General features: G+C 46.5%; 1 protein-coding gene across 1 annotated transcript in view; it reads right to left on the bottom strand.

The window, feature by feature from the left end:
- Positions 1-778: 778 nt before the first annotated feature.
- Positions 779-9539, bottom strand: part of TRIM54 (tripartite motif containing 54) — a 73704-nt gene continuing 64943 nt past the window's right edge. The window contains exons 8-9 of the mRNA XM_075201014.1: positions 2992-3078; positions 779-925 (exon numbers count right to left, since the gene is read on the bottom strand). Coding sequence (XP_075057115.1) covers positions 867-925; positions 2992-3078 — 146 coding nt within the window. The 3' untranslated portion in view covers positions 779-866. The remainder of the gene's footprint in view (positions 926-2991; positions 3079-9539) is intronic.

Raw genomic sequence — 9539 nt, 5'->3', positions numbered from 1 at the left:
GTGAGGTCTCCATGAAAAGCACCTTTGGGTCTACTGGAACCACTACCTATCCCTAGAATTCCTTGTACTCATATCCCCATGAACCTCATAGTTGATCTCACATTGTCCAAGGCTTCAGTACTGTGACAGGATGGACCCTCTATACCACCCTGTCTGTTGTTGCTGGGTACCAGCTGGGCTTACTCTGCCACCGTCCCCTATCCCATATGCGCCCTCTAACCGCAGTAGGAGGGGCTTAAGCTGCTGCCACCACTGGACTCCTTCACAGCATCCAGAACCTCGTTCCTTCTGGGTAACTGTCGCTGCTAGTGTACCCCCACTACGGGCAGAGCGGTGTTACCGGATGCTGGGTCCAAACCTCAGAAACAGCTGGGAATGGACCCTGAGTACCACTAAAGGATCCTCATGCTGAGAGGTTAAAGAAGCTATTCCATAAGAAAAATCCACTTAAGCCATCCCGTTGAAGGTCAGTGACCCCTCCTAAAGGGGGGGGGGGAATGTTGTGTTTTTGCTGCTCTGTTGTCTTAGAAATCCATGTTCCTTGAAATCTGGACATTTGAGAGGTATACCTTACAGGAGTAGTAAGAGACATGCCCCTCCCACTGCAGGGTGGAGCTAGGAGACATGGGGTCTGCCCCTCCCACTGCAGGGCGACACAGACAGGAGGGAGCTATCAGACACAATCTGTGGGTTGGGGTCAGAGGTTAAGGTGTAGGATTTGTATAATGTGTTCTGTGAGTCACATGTTAATGATGGAGGCAGAGAAACAACAGAGAAATTGGGGATTTAATGATTTTATTACATAGTTGGAAGGTCTGATGCATCGGGGGCTCCCTATTAATGAGATCACAGGGTAACGTAGCCCGCTAGATCCCCCCATAATCAGCATGTTGAGGGGTGGCCGTCTTCTGTCGGGAGCTGGAGTCTGGGGACAAGATATATTATTATTATTATGACACAGGTGTGAATGGACAAATCACCTCCAGTTATTACCCCCACAATACAACGTCTATTTACAGGACAATGCTGCGCCGTCATGTAACTTTACTAGATCTACTGGACACGTATGTGCATGTCTGGGCACATTACAGATACATACCATGTACTGCTCACAACATTCTCTGATAGGAGCTGCAGGAGTATTTATACCCCTTGTATAGCTATATCCTTGTAGAAGGTTGATAATAATTGTAAGAACACCCATCTATGGTAGCGCGTGAGAACAGCCTATAGGATTAGTGTGTGTTTGCAGTTATATAGGTGTATGAACGGTCTGATAATTGGGGTAACAGGAAGTGGCAGCCTAATGACAGCGGTACCCTAGATTTCTGGGGTGTAGGGGGCTGATACATAAAGGTTTATTCTTCACAGTCCGTGTTCCCTATCACATACCCCCCTCCCCACATTCATAAAGGTTAAAGTGAGACAAAATGACCCCTCCCCCATCCACCCAGAGCTCTGCCCACTTCAGTGTAAGCTCCACCCTAAAGGTTATAAAACAAGGCTGCCCTGGTTACATCTTAGTCTGCATTTTCCACTGTCTACATCCCTAAATATGTGCCCTACTCTAGCCCTAGACTGTATATTATTGTCCTTTAGCACAAATCATCTTTGCAGGCTTATAATGATAAGCGAATGGTGGCCCTAGTGGATCATGTGGTCCCAGCGCACTGTGATTAAAGGGTAGTGAGAATCCAAAGCGTATTCATAGGAGTGAAGCATGGAAAATCTCTACTGCAATCCTTGCCAAGTTCATACAGTATATGAGCAAATCACCCCGTATGTGACCCCAGGGGAGAAGCGGGAACCTGAAAAGTTGAATATTATATGATTTGTCCATACATAACTATATTTCATTATAATTATTGCTCCAAAAGTTGTGGTAAAGGTGAAGGTGAAGATCATCTGTTCTCTGCTCTGACTGTGGGTCATGTTTTACGGCTGTGTAATCTGAGCATTACTGTGTGGTCCGTTTATTACACCTGTAATATCTTTATCGGACCAAACTTTCTCCATGCAAATAGCAGCTCTGCATCTGATACTGGTGGGTGGTTTAAAGGAGGATGGCTGTATAACAAGTGGGTGCTATGAGGTCAGCATCTGTCCACGCTGCGTCCTCTATAATCTGCCCATTCAGCTAGGTCCACATATGTGATGGCGGACAGATTGCCCGGGTCATGACACTCAGCTTATTCATTACAAATGTCAGAGAAAAGAGTCCAAAGATGAATCAATCCCAACTTTCTCCATTCACGGACTGTGAAAGGGGGGAACTTGTGCTGAACTGAGAATAGGTTTGCCAAAGTGGGTGTGAATGGGTAGAAAGTGGGTGTTTGGGCGGATCATGGGCCGGACATTATTTTGCCTGTATGTGTGTTAAATGTTATGTAAATGAACCAAATTTAGAAAATCTGCAGCGTTATGTAATGAAATCTTGTACATGTGCATTATTAGAGAGAGATGGGGGAGTCACACACCTCAATAAACATGACACCTAACACGAGACAGTAAGTAGAAAGTATACACTATTACACACTGATACTATGAATACATTTTACATGTGATTCTCCTTTCCTGTGTCGTTTATTGGTTTTAGGGTGGAGACTGAATGTGGTGGAGGATTAGGTGTAATTTGCCTCCAATAAGATATATGTTTTATACAATATCCCAGCACTAATCTCGGTGTGATTGTCTGACCGTTCCGCAGTGACCTTTCCCAGAGATCCTGTAACGTTTGCAGACCACCGTTAGCTTAACTCTGCGGCCCTTTGAACAGACTGGGAATGGGCGTGGCAATGTCGCTATGGGGGAGTGGTCATGTCACCTAGTGTCATACTTAGCACTTCTCCCTCTGGTGCTATGCAGAGCTGCAGGGAACGGGTCACACCTCACAACTCTCCCGAATAGTGCGACAAAGATGCTTCCAGGCAGAAGATCGGGACAATCAGGACGTCCCAGCCTAAATGGGGACAGTTAGGAGACAGTTCTCACCGTCCGCAGTTTCAGGCCTCTCCTCCTCCAACATCACTTCTGTTTCCTCCGTCTCAAATACATCTTCCTCCTCGTCACCCTGCGCACCTAATACAGAGACCGACAGAAGGGAGGAGACATAATGAGAGCGCTGGCACTGACCTCACTTTTATCAGACAGTTCTTATATCAGCTTAACCTGGTAACAAGCAGAGCGCGAATACATGGCAGACACCTGGGTGACACATGGCGGATACATGGGAGACACATGGCGGATACATGGGTGACACATGGCGGATACATGGGAGACACATGGCGGATACATGGGAGACACATGGCGGATACATGGCGGATACATGGCGGATACATGGGAGACACATGGCGGATACATGGCAGACACCTGGGTGACACATGGCGGATACATGGGAGACACCTGGGTGACACATGGCGGATACATGGCAGACACATGGCGGATACATGGCGGATACATGGCGGATACATGGCGGATATATGGCGGATACATGGCGGATACATGGCAGACACATGGCGGATACATGGGGGACACATGGCGGATACATGGCAGACACATGGCGGATACATGGGGATACATAGGAGATATATGGGGGACACATGGCGGATACATGGGAGATACATGGGGGATACATGGCGGATACATGGCGGATACATGGGAGACACATGGCGGATACATGGCGGATACATGGGAGACACATGGCGGATACATGGGAGACACATGGCGGATACATGGGGATACATGGCGGATACATGGCGGATACATGGGGGACACATGGCGGATACATGGGGATACATGGCGGATACATGGCGGATACATGGCGGATATATGGCGGATACATGGCAGACACATGGCGGATACATGGGGATACATGGCGGATCCATGGCGGATACATGGGGACACATGGCGGATACATGGGAGATACATGGGGACACATGGCGGATACATGGGAGACACATGGCGGATACATGGGAGATACATGGGGGATACATGGCGGATACATGGGGGACACATGGCGGCCAGGACCATAGTCACGTCATCGTACAAATGTTATATTATGCAGATTATTCATGACTGGAGATAACCCGGTAATGTGTCAGACGATACCATGAACAGAAAGGGCTTCCAATCATCTTTTATTATATGAAATTATATATTTGTATTTAATATTATTCATTTAATAAAAGATCTCTAGAAGCCCCGGCTGTGACAAATTATTTAAAAAATATATATATATATATTTTTAAGCCATGGGGTGAATGGCAGATATAATATAACCTATATAATATATATACTACTAGATTTTATATAAAAATACATTTTTTACCTGTATTTATTTTAATGTGAGTAAAACTGGAAGCTCAAACTGGGCCCCCACGGATGTGCCGGGCCCCCTTGGATGTCCCGGGCCCCCACTCATGTCCCGGACCCCCACTCATGTCCCGGGCCCCCCACTCATGTCACGGAACCCCACACATTTTCCTGGCCTCCACATATGTTCAGTGAAGCAGAACGGGGGCTGTTATCTCTTATAAGACGTATAGTATCACTAAGCTACGATAGAACAATGTAACATCACGGTGATACATTACATACAATATCAGTCAGTACATCTTGGTCCTCCCCATCAGTCCTACTAATGTAATTCTTGTGCTCAAAACTAAGCTGAATTCAATGTGAGGTCTCATCCGAGTTCTCTGCACTTCTCTCTTCTACCCCCCTCTTATTACATGAGAACCCCCTGCAGATTACACGCTACTGCTAAGTGTATGACGAAGACACAACATGGAGAGTACAGGGCCGAATTAAGGGAACGGAGTACTAAGGGCAGGGCCGTCTTTCCCATTGGGCACAATGGGCAGGTGCCCGGGGGCCCTGCAGCCCAGGGGGGCCCGTCAAAGGCAGCACACAAAAAAAAACCTGAAAAAAAAAAGAAAATACTTACCTTGCGGTCAGCTGGTGATCCGACTCCCTCCCTGGTCTCCTCCTCCGTCGCGCTCCGCAATGGATGTCGGGCGGGCGTGATGACGTCACGCCCGACATGCACTGCAGGGTTGTTTTTTTTTGTGCTGCCTTCGACGGGCCCCCCTGGGCTGCAGGGCCCATATATATAATATTTTTTTATTTTTTTTATATATATCTATATATATTACAAAAAACAAGATACAACAAGTGGCGCTTTGTAACAAATCACCAATAGTCCAGCAATAAAAAAGTCTATGTTCTTCTCAATAAACACTCCCCACGTGCGGGTGGCCGCCAATCTTCCTTAACCAAGCGGTGTAGCATGGAAACAACCTATAGAAGAAAAATGGAGGAGGAGGCGCACAATAGTGTAGTATGTTGGTAAAATGTTGGGATCACACAGAAACCCACAATAGGACCGGGAACACCAGTGGAGAAGAAACCAGCAAATGAATGCTGTAATCAAACACCCAATGTAGAGATACAAGTTACAACTTATTCTCAAATAACGGTGGCTATATTCGCAGTATTTCCATATAGTGTATGTGAAAAACACCCAGGACACACTTATGTAGATATATGCGTACCAGATAGCAAAACTTCTCAGCTTGTTGATGTAGATATCCTGCAGCTCATCAGAAACAGGTTACATGACTGGATGCACTACTGTCAGCATCGTTCGACTGCTCTGTCTTGGCAGTTGGATGAAAATGTTTTTTCAAAGTCTTAAGTAGTTCATAAGCCTGTCTTTGCCAATGGCCCCATTCCCCTGTGAGGCCCCCTCTTGTTAGCTGCCCCCCCGTGAGGCCCCCTCTTGTTAGCTGCCCCCCCCCGTGAGGCCCCCCTTTTAACTGTCTGCCACCCCCCCATGAGGCCCCCCCGTTAGCCGCCCGCCACCACCCCCCCAAGAGCTTACCTTCTCCTGTCACTATCGTCCTTACAGTAAGCTCCTTACTGAGGAGATCCCATGACACTCTCCTCAGTAAGGAGATTACTGAGCGCCACGGCAGGACTGCATTGTCAGGCTCAGCAGCATTGATCAGGGGCGCCCCAGCCCGATCAATAATGCTGTTGAGCTCTGTCAAGTTTCCTGGGCTGTAGCCCAGTTAGACCTTGGGTTAATCCAGCCCTGGGTGAGTATCAGAGGACCCCTCCAACATTTGTCAATGCTCAACCTGTCCTAAACTGAGCTGTACCCTCATATCACCTGAAGGAGGGACCCCCCGGAGCTGCCTGAGCAACGTGTCCTCAATATCCTCTGCATGTGTTCCCATGACATCTACGTGTCTCTCTGACTTCTGTCTTCATACTAATCAGTCATACTAATCATACTAATCATACTAGTCATACCTCATACTAATCATGCTAATCATACCTCATACTAATCATACTAATCATACCTCATACTAATCATACTAATCATACTAGTCATACCTCATACTAATCATGCTAATCATACCTCATACTAATCATACTAATCATACCTCATACTAATCATACCTCATACTAATCATACTAATCATACTAGTCATACCTCATACTAATCATACTTCATACTAATCAGTCATACTAATCATACTAATCATACTAGTCATACCTCATACTAATCATACTTCATACTAATCAGTCATACTAATTATACTAATCATACTAGTCATACTAATCATACTTCATACTAATCATACTAGTCATACCTCATACTAGTCATACCTCATACTAATCATACTTCATACTTATCAGTCATACTAATCATACTAATCATACTAGTCATACCTCATACTAATCATACTTCATACTAATCAGTCATACTAATTATACTAATCAATCATACTAATCATACTAATCATACCTCATACTAATCATACTTCACACTAGTCATACTAATCAATCACGCTTTTCATACTTAATACTAATCAATTATACTAATATTCCATCGTGTCCTTCCTCACTGTCCCCTCTGTACTACATTACAGGGGAATCTATAGTGTCAGAGCTCCCCCCAGTGGCAGATGAGTGATAATCCATCCTGTCCTTCCTCACTGTACCCTCTGTATTACATTACAGGGGAATCTATAGTGTCAGAGCTCCCCCCAGTGGCTGATGAGTGATAATCCATCCTGTCCTTCCTTACTGTACCCTCTGTACTACATTACATGGGAATCTATAGTGTCAGAGCTCCCCCCAGTGGCAGATCAGTGATAATCCATCCTGTCCTTCCTCACTGTCCCTTCTGTACTACATTAAAGGGGAAGTAATAGCGTCAGAGCTCCCCCCAGTGGCAGATCAGTGATATTCCATCCTGTCCTTCCTTACTGTCCCCTCTGTACTACATTACAGGGGAATCTATATTGTCAGAGCTCCCCCAGTGGCAGATCAGTGAATGATATTCCATCCTGTCCTTCCTCACTTTCTCCTCTGTACTACATTACAGGGGAATCTATATTGTCAGAGCTCCCCCAGTGGCAGATCAGTGAATGATATTCCATCCTGTCCTTCTTCACTGTCCCCTCTGTACTACATTACAGGGGAATCTAGAGTGTCAGAGCTCCCCCTAGTGGCAGATCAGTGATAATCCATCCTGTCCTTCCTCACTGTCCCCTCTGTACTATATTACAGGGGAATCTATAGTGTCAGAGCTCCCCCAGTGGCAGATCAGTGAATCATATTCCATTCTGTCCTTCCTTACTGTCTCCTCTGTACTACATTACAGGGGAATCTATAGTGTCAGAGCTCCCCCTAGTGGCAGATCCGTGAAATTCCATCCTGTCCTTCCTTACTGTCCCCTCTGTACTACATTACAAGGGAAGCTATAGTGTCAGAGCGCCCCCCAGTGGCAGATCCGTGAAATTCCATCCTGTCCTTCCTCAGTGTCTCCTCTGTACTACATTACAGGGGAATCTATAGTGTCAGAGCTCCCCCCAGTGGCAGATCAGTGAAATTCCATCCTGTCCTTCCTTACTGTCCCCTCTGTACTACATTACAAGGGAAGCTATAGTGTGAGCTCCCCCAGTGGCAGATCAGTGATATTCCATCCTGTCCTTCCTCACTGTCCCCTCTGTACTACATTACAGGGGAATCTATAGTGTGAGCTTCCCCAGTGGCAGATGATTGATATTCCACCCTGTCCTTCCTTACTGTCCCCTCTGTACTACATTACAGGGGAATCTAGAGAGTCAGAGCTCCCCCTAGTGGCAGATCAGTGATAATCCATCCTGTCCTTCCTTACTGTCCCCTCTGTACTATATTACAGGGGAATCTATAGTATCAGAGCTCCCCCCAGTGGAAGATCAGTGATATCCATCCTGTCCTTCCTCAGTGTCTCCTCTGTATTACATTACAGGGGAATCTAGAGTGTCAGAGCTCCCCCAGTGGCAGATCAGCGATATTCCATCCTGTCCTTCCTCACTGTCCCCTCTGTACTACATTACAGGGGAATCTATAGTGTCAGAGCTCCCCCCAGTGGAAGATCTGTGAAATTCCATCCTGTCCTTCCTTACTGTCCCCTATGTACTACATTACAGGGGAATCTATAGTGTGAGCTCCCCCAGTGGCAGATGAGTGATATTCCATCCTGTCCTTCCTCACTGTCCCCTCTGTACTACATTACAGGGGAATCTATAGTGTCAGAGCTCCCCCCAGTGGCAGATAAGTGATATTCCATCCTGTCCTTCCTTACTGTTCCCTCTGTACTACATTACAAGGGAAGCTATAGTGTGAGCTCCCCCAGTGGCAGATGAGTGATATTCCATCCTGTCCTTCCTCACTGTCCCCTCTGTACTACATTACAGGGGAATCTATAGTGTCAGAGCTCCCCCCAGTGGCAGATAAGTGATATTCCATCCTGTCCTTCCTTACTGTTCCCTCTGTACTACATTACAAGGGAAGCTATAGTGTGAGCTCCCCCAGTGGCAGATAAGTGATATTCCATCCTGTCCTTCCTTACTGTTCCCTCTGTACTACATTACAGGGGAATCTATAGTGTCAGATCTCCCCCCAGTGGCAGATCAGTGAAATTCCATCCTGTCCTTCCTTATTGTCCCCTCTGTACTACATTACAGGGGAATTTATAGTGTGAGCTCCCCCAGGGGCAGATCAGTGATATCACATCCTGTCCCTCCTTACTGTCCCCTCTGTACTACATTACAGGGGAATCTAGAGAGTCAGAGCTCCCCCTAGTGGCAGATCAGTGATAATCCATCCTGTCCTTCCTCACTGTTACCTCTGTACTACATTACAGGGGAATCTATAGTGTCAGAGCTCCCCCCAGTGGCAGATCAGTGATGATCCAATCTGTCCTTTCTCACTGTCCCCTATGTACTACATTACAGGGGAATCTATAGTGTCAGAGCTCCCCCCAGTGGCAGATCAGTGAAATTCCTTCCTGTCCCCTCTGTACTATATTACAGGGGAATCTATAGTGTGAGCTCCCCCAGTGGCAGATGAGTGATATTCCATCCTGTCCTTCCTCACTGTCCCCTCTGTATTACATTACAGGGGAATCTAGAGAGTCAGAGCTCCCCCTAGTGGCAGATCAGTGATAATCCATCCTGTCCTTTCTCACTGTTCCCTCTGTA

Source organism: Mixophyes fleayi, chromosome 3, assembly GCF_038048845.1.
Source record: "Mixophyes fleayi isolate aMixFle1 chromosome 3, aMixFle1.hap1, whole genome shotgun sequence".
Taxonomy (NCBI): Eukaryota; Metazoa; Chordata; class Amphibia; order Anura; family Limnodynastidae; genus Mixophyes; species Mixophyes fleayi.
This window is presented reverse-complemented; position numbering and strand designations above follow the sequence as displayed.